Consider the following 18,439-nt stretch of genomic DNA (forward strand, 5'->3'; position numbering starts at 1 on the left):
TATAAATGCAGGGAGACAACAGAGCCGTGTCAGTGAGCTGGTCCGTGTTGATGAAGTTTCATAGCCTGTCTTTATACTTCCTCTGTCTCTCCAGACCTACACCAGGATTTCAACATTGAAGCAGGTAAGACACTGAGACCTCTTGTCTTTTAATGACATGTTGATGGGAAAGTGTGACTTAACCTCTTTAATTGATGTTAATGCCATCATTCATTTTACAAATGACTTTACTTTTAATACATTATGACAGTGCTTATAACAGTGTATAACTATATTTATAATCACTCATAAATATTTTATAGCTATTTTTGGAGCACGACACCTGTACACAACCAAGCATAAAATGACTTGTCTTATACAGTAGTTCTATGGGATCTCTAACATTTTAGTCTAGTTTTTATTTATTATATTCATTTATATATTTAGTCACAGTTTTAGTCATCATAGCTTAGTTTTTATTTAGTTTTTATTTAGTTTTCATCAGTGAAAAAAGGTAATCGACAACAATGTTAGTCATAGTTTTAGTCGACGAAATTAACACTGGTAGGAAGGGCCTAGGCCAAGCAGTGCCTTAAATGTGGGCCTAATCAATAAAATCTTTAGAAGTGATTCTAAAAATGGTAACCAAGGAAGAAAGGCAAAATTGTGGTAATGTGCTTTTTGTTAACAGTCAAGCTCAGTGGTTCCAAACCACTGGGTCGGGACCCAATTGTGGGTTGTGGACACATGATATGGGTCTTAAATATCCCATTACTTTTCGTTTCCTACACTTTGTTTTTAATTATTATTTCAAAAGATTTTCAAAAAATTCAAAAAGAAAAGAAAAAAAATCACAATTGTTCATTAATTCAAAATGGAAATGATCTACAAGCTCACAACACATCGCACGTCCTTTGGGTCTCGAGCTAAAACGGTAGAGCACTTTAGATTTTACTTTAGATTTACATTTAATTTACATTTCAGAGATGTTTCTTAGCTGGTAAAAACAGGACAGAAAGACTCTGATCACTGTCAAAAATCGCCCCTAAATTGTGGGGTGTAGACTTTACATAATAGACTTTATTGGCAGATTATTCAGCAAGTTTATGACACATGCAGTGCACTACTGTGTAGGCCTACTATAGCTTATAAAGTCAAGTATCATAAGGCACGTTTCACTGTTTTAACCCAGCAACCCTATGTAAATTACGCCACTGCTCAAAAGCATCCCAGCCCAAACAGTAACGCAACTAACAATTGGGCTGCGCGACCGGGAAATGACCGTAATAATCCTAAAACGGGAGCAAAAATATTTTTCTTTTTTTTGGGGTGGCCCACCGGCCGTTTGCCCTGTCTTGGCGGCCTGGATTGGCGCGGCCGTTCTGGAATTGTCCCACATTTCCCAGTGGCCATGCACATCCCTGAGTCGGGTGTCAGTTCATAAACCAGTGGTGGAAAAAGTACTCACATGTTTTACTTAAGTAAAAGTATCAATACTGCAATGTAGAAATATCCCTTACAAGTAAAAGTCCGTAATTCAGAATGTATTTCAGTAAAGGTACAAAAGTATTGGTAAAAAAAATTACTTAGACTGTAAAAGTGCTCCTTGTGAGTTATTTTACTCACAATTTACATCGCATGCATCGTAGATCAGCTATTTTGATTTATTTGATTTATTTTGATTTATTTGATTTGCACAACAGTTACTTAAACATAGGCATACATACTAGCTCTTTCCATGGGAAAGTTTACAGTATTAGTTGTTGTGCCGGTGAGGTAAGAAACCCTGGGGGGCTTATGCGAGTACCTCACCCTTTACATTATATATATTGATTTATTTATTATTAAAAACAAAAACAAAATAAAATAAAACATAACATTTTTCAAATGGCCGAAATGTATATAGGGCTGAGATCTGCTATTTTCAAAAGATTTGTAAACATTTTAAAACGTGAAATGGCATTCTGCATAATGAGTGCTTTTGTTTTGCTTTACTTTGGGTACATTTTATACTTTTACTCAAGTAGTACCTTTGACACAGGGGGGTTGCTCCGTTGTGCAACCAGTAGTATGCGCCAGTGATACGCACACACATGTACAGACGCGCGCGCGCGCACACACACACACACACACACACACACACACACACACACACACACACACACACACACACACACACACACACACACACACACACCATGTTGTTCGATTCTGTTGAAGGTGTTTACCTCATGGGCAAACGGATGCATCTCACAGAATGTACCCTGGCCTATACGTCTGTCAAACATCCTGCAATAGTTGTCAAATCATTGTCAAATTGTAGCCTACGCCACATTGTTTGTCTGTGTTGCCAGTAATAGAATAGGCCGACAGGCTAATTTTCATAGAAAAGACAATTACACACACTTCAACAGACTATTCATTTTATTTGGTAGCCTACATTGAAAATGTATTGAGAATAAAATGTTGTCACATGACTCGTATTTTGTCTCTCTCTCTCTCTCTCTCTCTCTCTCTCTCTCTCTCTCTCTCTCTAGAACAAAAGCCCCAAGACAGACATGAGTGCAGATTCAGGAAACATGGGAGATACAGGTATGTAATGCATTAAATATACACTGTACACAAATGTTCTCTTCCGGGCCGAAGGCGTGGCCGAGGCAAGAATATGTTTTCCCCCTGTCTGTCTGTCTGTCTGTCCGTCCGTCCTGCGTGCTTCCAACAGGGGTTGTGTCGCAGGCCCCACCCCTGGAAGCCAAACGCCGCCCACGCCTGTTTCCATTGGCCCATAGGACCGCGACAGAATGTTTTGATATTTATTATGATGTTATGAGTACAGTGAGTTTGTTTTGATTCATTCATTCGCAGTAATATTAACGGCTGTTTGTTATGAGTCGGCTACATGCACACTGTGCGCAATTATGAAGGGACATAATCATTTTCCTATCCACCACATATCTTTGGTGCAAACTCACAGAAAACAGCAGGTCTGCTGCCACTCTTAGTTCTTTTAAATGACACCTTTCTGTTTGCCGCTGCCACTTCTGGTGGATTTGTTTTTATTAATCCGCCAACCTGTAGCCTATGAATGAGGTATTAAAAGTTTAGTCTGACATAAGCCGCTTTTTAGACTTGTGTATTTGCAGACGCAAAATTATCTTAATAAGTAGGCCTATATGCCACCCAACTTAATAATATAATGTAATAATGTTTAGTCCTAGTTACCATTCACGCTGCTAGAACTTCTATATTGAAGTACATCAAATGTCATGTGAAAGCATAGAGATGAGTCACTATAATGTATGACTGTACAGCAGAAGCATGCTATGTACATGAAATACTACATGAAAGTACATGAAATACAGAATACATAGACAGAATCAGGATCTTTATTTGTCCCTGTTGCACAAATATAACCAACAGAATGATTACCATCACATCATCCATAACTGCTGTTGTGATTTTGGTTAACCAACCGTGTGGTCATGTAAGAGTCTGTAAGGGTGGTGAACGATGTTTCAGTTGAGTTGCACGCGCAGAGAACATGATGACACCAGGCAGTATCACATCAAGATCTGAAGTTTAATACACATAGAGAATATGTATACAGTATTGGACACATTGCGTGACCAGAAGATATGAGACAAGAACATTAGGACACATGCATCTTGTATCATTATGCACAGACTGCAGAGTAGGTGAGTGATTCACTGTACTGGGTCGAGCAGATAAAAGGTCATAAATCATGACAACTGCGTCATCACAAAATATATATATGCCACCTAACTAAAAGGCTAATAATTATATATTTAGCTGATGACAGAAAGGTGTTTAGCTGTGATTTAAAAGAACTAAGAGTGGCAGCAGACCTGCCGTTCTGAGAATTATAAAAAATAATTATGTCCCTTCATAAATGCGCTCATAACAAACAGCAGTTAATACTGCAAATTAATCGCATAATGAAAACGTATGATGTCGCTTCATCGCCTCGTTATAACAGCACTCATTGTGCATATACTGAAAACATTCTGTCAATCGTGGTCTACGGGCCAATGGAAACGAGTGTGGGCACTGTTTTGGTATACATTATCTCAAGACGTATCTGTCACATTTCTCATATTTGATTCTGATTGGCTATGATTGGCCTCCAAAGTTTGCGGGGTGGCCTGTTTTGCACAAAATGCCACACATCATGATTGCAGTGCCGATTGCTGGTAAACTTTGCACGCACATTCCCAATAAGCCAAGGAAGAATCTCCATCCCACATTTTTCAAATCTCCTCATGGTGGTACTACAACAACCCTCTTTACGTTTTGGCCTATAATTCTTGAATCGTAGGTCATACAATCAACATATTTTTTCCCCATGATTCCTTGGATCATTACGTAATGTATAGGCCCTGTTTGTGCCAGTTAAGAATTTATGCCATTGTGCAAACACATTTTTTGCTACTACTCCTACAGATTTTGTCCAAAACTCACACATACACATTATCTCTGGGGTCATGTGCTCAAGATGTATGACTCAGATTTTTCAGATCCCATTCCAATTGGCTAAGACTGCCTTAAAAATTTAGCGAGCCCTGGGTTGGCAACCCGGCTTGGTGGAGACCTGTGCTCAGAGGAGCACACTTTTCTAGTTTCTTTATCAAGACATTAAGAAAATGTCCAATGAAATCGAATCCTAGATTGGCATAGAGTAATGTAACCCTATTTTTGGAAACCTCAAATGTTTCTCATCAATAACCATAATTGTAATCCACCAGATCTCATAATCAATGATGAAGATATTCGGATTGTGCTGGTTGGGAAGACTGGAGCTGGAAAGAGCGCCGCTGGAAACACCATCCTGGCTTCTGATGATTTTGAATCTGATTTATTGGGTGAATCAGTGACGGTTAGATGTATGAAGGCCAAAGGTGTAGTGGCTGATAGAAAAATCTCTGTCGTTGACACTCCAGGCTTGTTTGACACCAGGTTCAGCAAAGAAAAAGTCATTAATGAGATCAAACAGTGTATTTGTTTTGCTGCTCCTGGTCCCCATGTGTTCCTGGTTGCGATCAAAGTGGGAAGATTCACAGAAGAGGAGCAGAACACTGTGGAAATGATTCAAAATATATTTGGCCCAGAATCAATTAAACACACAATGTTTCTCTTCACTCATGGTGACCTGCTTAAAGATAAACCAATAGAAGACTTTTGTAAAAGTTGTCCAAAAAAACTACAGGGATTGATCAGTAAAGGTCACTATCATGTCTTCAACAATGAATCCAAGGATCCCTCTCAGGTCACTGGGCTGCTGGAGAAAATCAACAACATGGTGTTGAAGAATGGTAAAAGAAGCCACTACGTCAGTGAGGTGTTCCAAGAAGCAGAGAAACTGATAGAGATAAAGAAAAATAAAATTCTTCAAAAGAAGAAAAATAAGAAGAAAAAGAGGGAAGAGGAAGAAAACCTGAAGAAAGATTATGCAGGTGATCCGGAACAACTGAAACAAGAACTGGAAAAGATGAATGACCGATTCGAGCAAGAGGCAAGAAAGAAAGCTGAGGAAAATAACAAATTCTTGAACTATGGATTGTTGTCTGGAGCTGCTGCTGGAGCTGCCGTAGGAGCTTATGCTGGGGTTTATGCTGGACTTGTGTTCGGTCCACCTGGTATTGCAGCAGGGGGTGTAATAGGGGGTATATTTGGAGGGATAATTGGCGGTGCAGCAGGGGCTGGTGCAGCTATTAACCCCCTAGCTGCAGAAGCAGGTGCTCGGGCAGTGAATGCAATGAAAGACAACTGCGTTACCCAATGAAGGACAAAACTTCAATGATATATATCCATGTAAGTCACCGTCACAATAAACATCCCTTTAAATAGTTTATGTTTGGAAAATTGTGCGACAAATTCAATTGAAGTCAACACTGAAACAAGAGACAATTCATGAATGGAGAAGGGGTGAGAATAATTATAAGGAGGGAAGGAGCGCCACTGGAAACACCATCCTGGGTCATAGAGCTTTTAAATCCAAGATTCTGTGAAAGTGTCACTGGAACAAGTGTTGCAATAGCAACTGACCTAGGTGGAAGTGCCGCAGTTGTCGCAGGCCCAGTTGGTGCAGCAATAGGGCTGGTGTAGGGGAAGCAGTTGGAACTTCAGTCTACTTGTACGAAAAAACAAAGACAAAGACAAAGCTTCAATAGGATGTAAACGATTGGAAAGTAAAGAATTTCCTGAATCTCCCCAAGGGGCTGAATAAAGTCTGTCTGTCTGTGTGTTGGTAAAAAAAAAAGATTGATCAATGAAAAGCATTAAAAAGCGCTTCTGACAAAACCAGCTAACTCCATTGGATCCTCAAATGTTCTGCTAAACCCGCGAAGTCCACCGGAGTTAGCTGGTTTTGCTGACTCCTGGCTCCACCCCCTTTTGACCTCCTACCTCATTGTGAGCTTGGAGGTCCATTCAGCCGTTTTTATCAATGATGACCAAACTCCACTTTTTTTAATTTCCTGAAAAATGAACATTTTGGAGTTAGCTGGTTCCTGCCGGACAGCAGAGATATCAGACATAAACATTTGTTTGTATTGTAGATATTTGAACCTTTCCTAACTTTCTCTTCTTGTACTCTGATCATTACTTGCATAAACCTTGCTACTTAATTATCATAATTATGTTGCATTACAATATGTTAATCTTCCAATAAACTGATGTAAGACTTGATGTGTTACGTGTTGACTATATATGATTATGGACAAAATATATTACTTTGGTCTGAAAAAAAGTGAAGTAGCTGAGGTGCACCTGGTTTGTTAGACTAGAACTATCAGTTTTGTTCATGCTTTGCTTGTCCATCACAGCTAAATTAATAGTGGGAATGATGAACATGATCAGAGCACAGTGGGTTGTATAAGATAACAAGAGACAACAGCGTGTGCTTTCTATGTTAAAAATGTTAAGTGAAGTTTTATCTTAACACCAAAATCGTACATTCCTCCAGTATTTACAGCAGGAAACTATTGTTCCTTTAAAGTCAACACTTTAAAAGTGGTAAGTAATTTTTCTTTGTTAAAAAATATATATTAAAGTATTAAATAGCTCAATATTCTGATAGTAATCATTAATAGAGTGTTTGTTCAGTAACAGTGGTTTCCACGTCTCTCCAGCTCTTTAGTAAACGGAAAATGCATTTTCAGGTCGGGATACCAATTTTATCCAATCAGGAGAGAGAACTCACACAGGACACAAGATGAAGATGAAGTTAATTTGGGAGTAATTACATTAAGAAATATGCTGACAAAATTGGAACTGAAATATTAAATGGGCACTCTGTCCTGATTGGCAGAAATTTGGCCACCCACCTGAAAATGTATTTTCTCTTCATTAAAGAGCTGGAGAGACCGGGAAACCCCTGTTACTGAACAAACACTCTAGCAATGATTGCTATCAGAATGTTGTGCTCTAACCTTTTAACAAAAAAAAAACGTTTTGTTTTAACCAAAAAATATCACGCTACGACCTTTAATCTGTTAATGCTATTTTCATCCCTTGTCCTCATCACACTCCATTTCAGCATTAATTCATGTATTAACATGTAGGGTTAACAGACTCCTCTCTATTGCATTATTGTTCACGCAGCTTCTCTCACGCTCTGCCTCCGGGTGTTTTACGACTCCGCAAGGGGATCTGAGTTCATAGTGAAACTATACCAACCACTGTACTTTCCTCTCCTTGCCGTACATGTCTTGTCCCAGCCTGAGTGGTTGTGTTCTAGTGGAACGTGTTGTGGCTGTTTTGGCAAGATATCTGTGGCTGTTTGAACATGCCCAATTCTCTGTTAGTAATGGGGTATGCCAAGGGGGGATTTTGTCTCCTGTTTTATTTAATGTTTATATGAATGATCAGTTGAACTAAACAAGTGCAATACGGGATGTATGGTAGGAAACTCTATCATCAATCACCTGATGCATGCTGATGACCTGGTTGTACTAAGTCCGTACAGTGGAGGGTTACAACAGCTACTGAAAAATTGCTCTAAGTATGGCACTGACCATGACATTATATATAATGCAAAAAAAAGTAGTGTCATGATTGTGAGAAGTAAGGATGACTAGAAATTGGCTTTTCCAGCCTTTTCTTTAAGTAACAGTCCTTTATCATTGTGTCAGGAAATTAAGTATCTGGGCCACATCTTTACTGACAACCTCCAAGATGATAGAGATATCTCTAGGCAGTGCCGCATACTTTATGCCCAGGCCAATATGTTGCTTCGAAGGCTCAGCATGTGTTCTGATCCTGTTAAATGTGCTCTATTTAAAGCATTTTGCTTTGCATTTTGCTTTTTCAAAGTTTGAATTGAATTGAATGATCTGTGATGAACATACTGTACATTCCTCTCCTCGTCACATGACCCAACCTGTTGGTTATGTGCGTTTTATCAGTATTATATCAAAATGTTTGAAAATACAGTAATGATAAAGAATAGTGAGGAAAGGACTTCGCCTTTGCGGTGGAGGTTCTTCCTGGGCTTACTGGGAGTGTGGTGTAAAGTTCCACGCCCCTCTGCCAAAACTGCAAAAATAAGTAAACATCGCTGAATCCCAAAAACTAACACAATGAGAAAACTAGAAAAAGTGCTCCTCGGAGCAAAGGTCTCCTGGCCTGATTATCAGCCTGAAGCTGCGTGGAGATTACCAGGGGGAGGGGATTCAAATTTCCCTAAACCAATCACAAGAGATCCACGGATCCGCTTACATCTGACGTCATCGCACAGCTTGTTTTAGCAGATATTCGCTGATTGGCTTGTCGTTAGACCACCCCCACCTCCGACTCTGATTTGACAGGTTTTTCTTCGACCGTGAAAATCCATAGGCTCACATTATGACACCAGAACAAGAGGAGCAGTCCACTCAGAGAGTGGGCGGGGTCTATGGTCTGGAACCAGGCTACAGGTCTCCGCCAGGTTATTGTGGCCTTCTGGTGGCGCTATAACAGGCCAATGTGAAAAGGATGGCATTTCTTCCTCTGCCTAGTGGGAATGTGCGTGCAAAACTTTCACGGCAATAGCACACTGCGTTGATGATTTGAGGCATTTTGTTTAAAACGGACCAATCCTGCAAACTTTGGAAGTTAGTGGATGTTAGCCAATCAGGATGGAATATGAAAAATTGGACAGATCGGTCTTGATCACATGACGATAGAGATACTGTGTATGGATTTGCGTGATGTTTGGACATAATCTGTAGGAGTAATATTAAAAAGAATTGTTTTGCAAAAATAGGCCTCCTGGTCGCGCTATAACAGGCCGATCTTAAACTTTTGGGCTAGAGGTTCTATAAGAGATCAGCTGTTCTTCGCTTCCTGCATGAGGCCCACTTAATTTATTCACTTATATCGTAAGTGATACAACAGTTACATTAATGATCTCTCTCATTAAGTCTCTTTGTTTAGGCTAAACATGATCTCTCTATTCTATAACAACTGGGAACCCATTTGGTAAAAAGACAGATTTGAAACAAATCAGATTCGCTTCCTGGCTTCTGTCGTTGTTGTATTATTTTCAGACGGGGGTCTGCGGTCAAATACATATTCATTTAGGGGTCATGTTATTGCCTGCCTTTCATTATTTTCAAGGTAAAAAAGCAAACCCTTGTCAACTCTCTTGTCTGCCCCCTGCCTCTGTCTGTCTGTCTGCCTCTCTCTCTCTCTCTCTCTCTCTCTCTCTCTCTCTCTCTCTCTCAATAGAAGAATGGCTGAGGGCGAGCAGTCCGCAAAATAAAATGGGGGCAAGTGTGTTTTGGGGCGAGTCTTCCGGTTACCATATGAAGCATAGCCTACATCAGCCATAGAACCTGTCCATGCCCTCATGGAGAGGGGACTCATTGCGACTGCTTTAAAAGTTGACCCCGACCGATGCCAGATTTTTTTGTCCAATGTTGATACCGATTTTGGAGAGACCACTGATTACTGATGTTTTGACCGATATAGTCAGAAATGTTTACGATTCCAAATTAATTTGAAAAACTTTTGTATTTAAGTTGATAACATTTAAACAAAAAGCAAGCAAATAAATACAAATAAACACAAATAATGTTTTGATGGATAAATGCAAAAGATGAAATCATATATATCCTCGCTGTTGGGCAGAAATAAAACCTTGTATCTCCATATTTCAACTTTTAATGTTTTTTCATAAATGAATGCTCTACTTTGTTAGTGAAAATAGCACATCTACAAGCGCACAACTCTCTCTGAGCTTGTCGATTGGCTATTTTCACGATTTCAAATAGTTTTTAAATAATACTAAATAAAAAGGAACTGTTTCGGACATCCACCCGACAGCAACGGCACGTGCAGCACAACAGGTAAACGCAATTAACTTCAACGTGGACTGTGTTGCACCAAAAACTCTCAAACAATGTCAAACTGTCATGAAGATTCTAGCAGATGAAATAAACTTCCCATCATTGTTGACAAAGGAACAGAACATGGATGTTGTTTGCAAAAACTTTATATTTCTTGTCCATTAGAGCACGAGGTCACAACTTCTGATATTGATAGCCTAAACTTTTCATTTGTTTGCAGTTATTAATTTCAATTGCTTGCTGAATATTAAGACTCTCATAATTTTGGTATTTTGCTGTATTTTGTCACATTTATTCATCTATATTTTGTTGTGATCAAACGTGTATAGGCTAATGTTCGATGTGCACACATGCACTGCCACTCAAAGTCATGCTTTGACGACAGTAGTGTAATTATGGGTGATACAACAGGGGTCGACATTACTGTAAGGCTTGTCCCACTTGTCCTGACAAGTAATAAATCATTAAGGAAAAGTCCATTAAAATTGTACTTGTCCGTTGGACACAGGGGCGGCCTTTCCTCTGTTTCACCCGTTTCAATTTAAACGGGCCCCGAACCTCAGGGGGCCCCAGAATTTTCTTGAAAAAAAAAAAAAAAAAAAAAAGTCTAGATTATTTTTATTTTTTTTCAAAATACAATTTAAGATTTTTTCGCAAACAAAATCCGCAAATTCCGCAAACAAAATCGGGGGGACCGTGTTTTGGGGCGATTATTATTATATATAATATATTATATATATTTTTTGGGGGGTGGGGGGTTGCATAGGGGGCCACATATTAGCTCTTGAAACGGGCCCCCAGATCACTAAGGCCGCCCCTGGTTGGACAAGTTGAAACGTTTTTTTTGTTTTTTCAGACCCCCCGCTTGGGGGTTGTGGTCAGTGCATTCAATCATACAGAGATATTCACTTTTAAGTAATGAATGGTTATTATTAAAGATGGGTCTTACATTCAAATCAATTTCTGTAGGCCTACTTTAAGCGGTTTAATGGGTGAAATTGTACCCACCATTTCCAATGCTAGTAGGACTACAGCAATCCTGATAAAAGTATCAAACTCACAAAAAAATCTTTGTTGCAACTTGCAATGTTATATATTGTGTGGGTTGTGTGAGGGTGCTTGGGGGGCGGAGGGTGCTTGGCTAGTGGCCACGCCCCCCAGCCCCCCAAATGAAATCTCCTGGATTCTGACAGTCCAATGTTGGCAGCCCTGTATTATATTATATTTGTTATATTAGTGTCTATGTGTCCTCTGAAACAATGGGTTTATAGTTAGTGAGAACTTCACTTCTCCCTTAAGCTTGCACAAATGTATTTATTTGTGTGTACAAAGCACTTTGTAATTGTTTTTTAAAGTGCTTTATAATTGCTATTTTAAACTAAAGATGATGGCCAAAAAGCTTTGTTGTAAACCCTTTCCAGTGAAAGTGTATAGAATGTTTATTTTGCAATGCAATGCAATGTTGGCAGTCCTGCAAAAAGTTTTGGACGACGTGAGGTGGGGGGCTCCAACAAACAAGAACAGACAAGAATGATGAGAGTAATAAGCCACACCCTCGGACCTAAGTGTCATCTGGTTTGAAAGAAAACAGATCTTCAGTTCAGATCCTGATCTCCACAGAGCCAGGTGTTCAGGTCAACACAAGCAGTAAATACCTTTAAATACCTTGCCCTCAAGACCCTCATATCTCATGAACTTTCCACAGCTGCTTATGGAGAGAGGATAATGTTTTGCATATTTGAGTTAATTTAAATGTTCACATCTCTATTGTTATAATAATACCAACATTCTCTGTTCGTCTGTTCGTCTGTCTGTCTGTCTGTCTGTCTGTCTGTCTGTCTGTCTGTCTGTCTGTCTGTCTGTCTGTCTGTCTGTCTGTCTGTCTCTCTCTCTCTCACATGAAGTAAGACACAGACACAACACAGACATGTGTGCAGATTCTATAAGCAAAAAGAACGATGAAGGTATATTGTTCTTATCAAGATAATATTTCACTGGAAGGGGAAAACAATAGTTACTCCACTGGGCCCTCTACAGTAACCTGACTCTGCCAGATGGGGGCGGTATTGAGTAACCACGTTCCTCAAGCTGTGAAACAAATGTGTGACGCAAGCTTCTTGGATCTGGAAGCGTCAGGTTAGCTCTCTGGCTCCCCCCATCAAATGAATGACAGACTGTAATGTATAAATGCAGGGAGACAACAGAGCCGTGTCAGTGAGCTGGTCCGTGTTGATGAAGTTTCATAGCCTGTCTTTATACTTCCTCTGTCTCTCCAGACCTACATCAGGATTTCAACATTGAAGCAAGTAAGACACTGAGACCTCTTTGTCTTTTAATGACATGTTGATGGGAAAGTGTGACTTAACCTCTTTAATTGATGTTAATGCCAGCATTCATTTTACAAATGACTTTACTTTTAATACATTATAACAGTGCTTATAACAGTGTATAACTATATTTATAATCACTCATAAATATTATATCGCTATTTTTGGAGCACGACACCCGTACACAACCAAGCATAAAATGACTTGTCTTAGTTCTACTGGATCTTTAACATTTTAGTCTAGTTTTTATTTATTATATTCATTTATATATTTTGTCACAGTTTTAGTCGTCATAGCTTAGTTTTTATTTAGTTCATCAGTGAAAAAAGGTAGTCGACAAAACATTTTCGTCATAGTTTTAATCGCCGAAATTAACACTGGTAGGAAGGGCCAATAGGCCAAGCAGTGCCTTAAATGATTCTAAAAATGGTAACCAAGGAAGAGAGGCAGAATTGTGGTAATGTGCTTTTCGTTAACAGTTAAGCTCAGTGGTTCCCAACCACTGGGTCGGGACCCATTTGTGGGTTGTGGACACATTGTTATGGGTCATAAATATCCCATTACTTTGTTTCCTACACTTTGTTTTTAATTATTTCAAAAGATTTTCAATAAATTCAAAAAGAAAATAAAACATCACATTTGTTCATAAATTCAAAACAAATTCAAAACGTTTTCGTGGAAATAGATGATCTACAAGCTCACCTCCTTTGGGTCTCGAGCTAAAACGTTTGGGAACCACTGGTCTAGCGTGCTGCTCCGTTCAGTTGGAGACCAGATATAAGAGAGAGTATATGGATTTGCAGAGTTACAAAATACTTTAGATTTTACATTAGATTTACATTTAATTTATGCTATGCAGATCTATTGCTAATACCCCCCCCCCCCCCCCCCCCTCTCTCTCTCTCTCTCTCTCTCTCTCTCTCTCTCTCTCTCTTCAATAAAGTAAAACAAAACCTCAAAACAGACATGAGTGCTAAGAAGAAGAACCATGAAGAAGTTCGGATTGTGCTGGTTGGGAAGACTGGAGCTGGAAAGAGCGCCACTGGAAACACCATCCTGGGTTCTAAAGCTTTTAAATCAGAGTTTTCTCTTGGATCTCAGACAATGAGCTGTCAGAAGGTCAAAGGTGTAGTGGCTGGTAGTAATGTTGCTGTTGTTGACACACCAGGATTGTTTGACACCAGGTATAAGGCAGATGAAACCCTTCAAGAGATCAAAAAGTGTATGTGTTTTGCTGCTCCTGGTCCACATGTGTTCCTGGTTGGGGTTAAACTGGGAAGATTCACAGAAGAGGAGCAGAAATCTGTGGAACTGATTCAGGAAGCATTTGGCCAAAAGTCAAATAAATACACCATGATTCTCTTCACTCATGGTGACTTGCTTGAAGGTCAACCAATTGAAAAAAGTCTGGAAAGTAGTCGAGAACTACAGGAAGTAATCAGACAATGTGAAGGTCGCTATCATGTCTTCAACAACAAATCCAAGGATCCCTCTCAGGTCGCTGAGCTGATGGAGAAAATCAACAACATGGTGTTGAAGAATGGAGGAAACCACTACAGCAATGAGATGTTCCATGAAGCAGAGAAAGCAATAGAGGAAGCGAAACAGAAAATTCTTGAAGACAATGAAGAGAAGAGACGTAAGGAGGAGGAAGAACTGAAGAAAAAACACGATGGAGAGGCTCTGATAGAAGAACTGAAAAGGTTGAAAGAACGACATGAACAAGATGCCAGAGAGAAAGCTGAGAGAAAGAACAAATTTTTGGCTTATGGATTGGTGGGTGGTGTTGCTGCTCTTGGAGCTATCGGTGGAATTGCCTACGGAGCTTTTGCTGGGATGCAAGTTGGACTTGTGTTCGGCCCAGTTGGTGCAGCAGCAGGGGGTATAGCAGGGGCTATAGTAGTGGGTGTACTAGGGGCTATAGGAGCAGCTCAGGAGGTAGATGATAATGATCGGGTTAGAGCAGCTTGTGCTCAGACAGTAAATGCTGCAGCAAAAACTGTGAAACAATACTGCATCACCCAATGAAGCTTCAATGATATACAGTATGAGAGATATATCAAACTCAAGAAATCCACATCACAATAAACATCAATTTATAGAGTCTGGAGACTATGTTTTTGCCCCTGTATGAGTGTCTGTCCGTGTGTCCATCCATGTGTCCCTCCGTCCGTCCGTCCGTCCATCAGTCTGTCTGTCTGTGAACAGCTAGTCTTCAGCACCTTTGGACCAATGGACATGAAACTTTACACGCACACTCCCACACTCCCAAATGTATCAAAATTGGCCTCATGGTGGCGTTATAACAGGCCAATTCACGTTTTGGTGTATAACTCAAAGAACTCATCATCAGTGAATTTATTAAAGACAATAACCTGGATTTCATTTTTCTTACCGAAACCTGGCAAGAACCCCTGGACTATCTCTCACTAAACAAAGCAACTCCCCCCGGTTACTCATATATGGACAAACCTCGCCTGGATGGGAAAATTGGCGGTGGAATTGCCGTCATCCAACGCTATGAGATCAAAACGACTTCAATTCCCATCCAGGCCCCCACCTCATTCGAATCCCTCTGCCTTAAACTATCCGGGCCCAAGCCCCTGGTCATTGCCGTCATTTATCGTCCCCCCAAACCCAACCCTACCTTTCTCTCCGACCTGTCTGAATTCCTCACCCAGCTCTGTGTAATATAATTAATCTTCCCTCTCCTCATCCCTCTCCAACACCATTTCCGATTCCTCCTTCACTCTGACTGTTTCCCCCACTGATCTGGTCAAGATCTACAACGACTCACTCTCCTCCTCCGAGTCCTCCCTGGACCAGCTTGCACCCACTCAAACACGGTCTGTCTCCTTCACCCACACTGCCCCCCTGGTACACAGATGAATTACACCTCCTCTAAAAAAAAAGACAGCTAGAAAGGCTTGCCAAGAGAACCGGTATCACCATTCACAATGACATCCATAAACAACACCTGCAGCTCTACAAAAACACCCTCGACTCCACCCGCTCCTCCTACTATTCTGGAATCAGACCCCCCCCCCCGGACCTCAACCATTCCCTACTCACTCCTTCTCCACATTCCTTGATATAACCCCATCTGACCTCTTCTCTGTTGTAGCAGGTATGAAGTCCTCAACCTGCACCCTGGACCCCCTCCCCACCACCCTCCTTCTGAGTGCCAGAGTATTTTCATAATATACTCACCCAGTGCCAGCGATTTTTGTGTTTTATAACTGTTAGAGTTAAAACTATGTATTTTGTCGACAATATTGATATATATGCCATCATATCCTATTTTAGTGTGCCATCTTCGCATAACTCAAGTTTGCCTACCAATCTTATGATTTTATTAAGTTCGAGGTTGGACAAAACTAATCCTAGTATCAGGTCTCTCCTTTCCTCTAGAGACTGCATGTGTTTTGAGCTGTACAGAGCGCAGGCCCTCCAAGGTCACTGATTATCTCTGGAGGAATACAATAACAGCTCATTGGAGTTAACTTGACCATCTATTGACAAAGCAACAACACCTCCAGCGACGCCGGTCAGAGTTGAGGTCAACGTGTTGTTTGAGACATTTGGACGCTGTTTGTCCAAGATAAACTGTCACACCATCCGCTTGCCATCTTCTCTCTCAACCTACGAGCAAGGCTCCTCATGGCCAGATGTCATCGTCAGAGCTGATAACAACTTCATTTGTGTATAACTGTTGTGATCATTGACTGTTTAGTCAGAGAGATATTTTTGCTGTAAGGTGCCTCGTGGATTGATTCTTTCTCTTAATACAATGTCAACCTTTTAATTTGAGAACCGGCCTGTGTCTGTCTTTGATTTCGTCTCATCCTTTTTACACTGGGTTTTCAAGCTGTTTAACTACAAATAGTTTTAATTAACATAGAGCAGGATTTACGACCCTTTATCAACTCTATTAATTGGTCCTTCGACGGTATAAACACCTGTCTGAGAAAATTATTACAATTATTATTAGTGTTTTTCTCGGTGTGTTTAGAATCAGCCTTAAATATTTTTTTTTTTCTCCATCTCCACCAAATTTTACTTTTCAGGATTCTAATTAAAAAATAGCAACAAAAAAAAACAGAATTCCAATTCCAAAAATAGCAGATCTACAAACTTGTAGATCTGCTATTTTTGCTATTTTTGAATTGGAATTCTGTTTATTTTTGCTACTTTTGTGTGACATAGAATGTCCCGACAGTATATGCTATGTGGCCCTCTGGAGTGAGTGTGGAAATATAGGGGACCTCTCCATCATCAAAGTTGCCCACCCCTGCTCTACATCATACACTACAATGATGCAATGATACAACAGGGGTCGACATTACTGTAAGGCTTGTCCCACTTGTCCTGACAAGTAATAAATCATTATCCGTAATAAATCATTATCCGACTCAGTGCGTTCCGAGTTATGTACCGATAGGCACAGAATCGTAAATCATGTTTTGGGCTGAGCGTTTGCCCCAACTTTCATCAACCCACAGAATAACGACAAAACACCTACTGAGCCCCGTCGGTAGCTCTGTATCTCACCTACTTAGACCAATCAATAGTCTTATTAAACGTGATAATCTCCCATTCAGTGCATTGACAGCATCCGAAGCCGGTGCTATTGCACATGGTACCTGCACACACAATTGCATCAGGTGAAGACAACAAGACAGCTAAAAGAAATGATTGTTACTAGCTGCCTCAATTCTTTGAATATAGCAAAAAATTAATCTTTCTTTTCTTAAGACAACGGATTCATGGAGTGTATGTGGTGTGGTCAGACAATTAAATGATAAAAGTCAACTGCATGTGAGGGACCACAGTGAAAAAATGGTGCAGGAAAAGAGCAAAAACAGAAGGCATGTCATCTGTTCAGATTGTCTTTTGAAAAGCCAGCAATCTCTATATTAGCCATATGATGTATAATACGCACCCACTCACCTTTGCAGCTAAGTGGCCCTTTTGAGGTTGAAGCACTGTCTGTACTGATGAGACTCAATTATTATTTTCCAAAATAATTAGGATTTAATCTGTTGGTCATTAAGTGGCTCAGTAGTTAATGCAGACATACTATTGTTTTAAAATGTGCAGCACATTGGTATAGACCCTATGACACATTATGAGTCCATTAGTATACATTTAGGGCCCATGCCCATGGCAAAAATTTAATATTAATGAAAATGTCCATCACAAACTGTCATGGTGATGACCCCTGCTCAAATGTCTTACTGTAGGATTTACACTCAGAGGCAAACATTGTACTTTTTACTCCACCACAATTGTTTGAAAACATTAGTTACTATAGTTGCTTTGCAGATTTAGATTACTAAGCATACATTTAGTGTAATGTTATACTTCAGCTATTCGAAAATAGTCGATCTACAAGCTCACAACCCTTTAAAAAAAATCTAATTTTGAATAATCCAATAACTTTTTTGGTACTGTAAGTATATTTTGGCACCAATTCTATTATACTTTTACTCAAATAAAATATTTAATATAGGCCTTTACTTGTAGCAGACTATTTCTATATTGTGCTACTTTTTACTTTTTAAGTAAAACATCAGAGTATTTCTTCCACCATTGCAGGTGAGCCACTATGCTCTTATTTTCAAACTTGAAGTGTGTCATTAACCCTCAAATCCACTGTGTGTAAAACAGTGTTTGTTTTATGCTGCAGATCTGGAAGTTGATAGAGAGATTTCATATTGAGGAGGCAACGGTGGAGGAAATCTTGAATAAATACATAAATATTAGGTTGGAAGAAAGGAAACAAAA

At 39.8% G+C, this 18,439-nt stretch overlaps 2 protein-coding genes across 2 annotated transcripts; both read left to right on the forward strand.

The window, feature by feature from the left end:
• On the forward strand, positions 1 to 6,474 carry LOC308074323 (GTPase IMAP family member 9-like). Its single transcript, XM_080413731.1, has 3 exons — positions 1 to 124; positions 2,517 to 2,571; positions 4,743 to 6,474. Exons 2-3 carry the CDS (start codon positions 2,538 to 2,540, stop codon positions 5,777 to 5,779), a joined length of 1,071 nt encoding a protein of 356 aa, XP_080269857.1. The 5' UTR covers positions 1 to 124; positions 2,517 to 2,537; the 3' UTR covers positions 5,780 to 6,474.
• A 7,144-nt stretch (positions 6,475 to 13,618) lies between these two features.
• On the forward strand, positions 13,619 to 14,680 carry LOC308094419 (GTPase IMAP family member 7-like; the record flags this gene model as incomplete). Its single annotated transcript, XM_080441064.1, has 1 exon — positions 13,619 to 14,680. One exon carries the CDS (start codon positions 13,619 to 13,621, stop codon positions 14,678 to 14,680), a length of 1,062 nt encoding a protein of 353 aa, XP_080297190.1.
• Between the last annotated feature and the right edge of the window lie 3,759 nt (positions 14,681 to 18,439).

The sequence above is a fragment of the Gymnoscopelus braueri genome, assembly GCF_963280865.1.
Source record: "Gymnoscopelus braueri genome assembly, chromosome: 2".
Taxonomy (NCBI): Eukaryota; Metazoa; Chordata; class Actinopteri; order Myctophiformes; family Myctophidae; genus Gymnoscopelus; species Gymnoscopelus braueri.

Coding starts and splice junctions, on each gene's coding strand:
- LOC308074323 (XM_080413731.1), top strand. CDS start 2,538: ATGAGTGCAGATTCAGGAAACATGGGAGATACAG. Junction 2,572..4,742: donor AGGAAACATGGGAGATACAG/GTATGTAATGCA, acceptor GTAATCCACCAG/ATCTCATAATCAATGATGAA.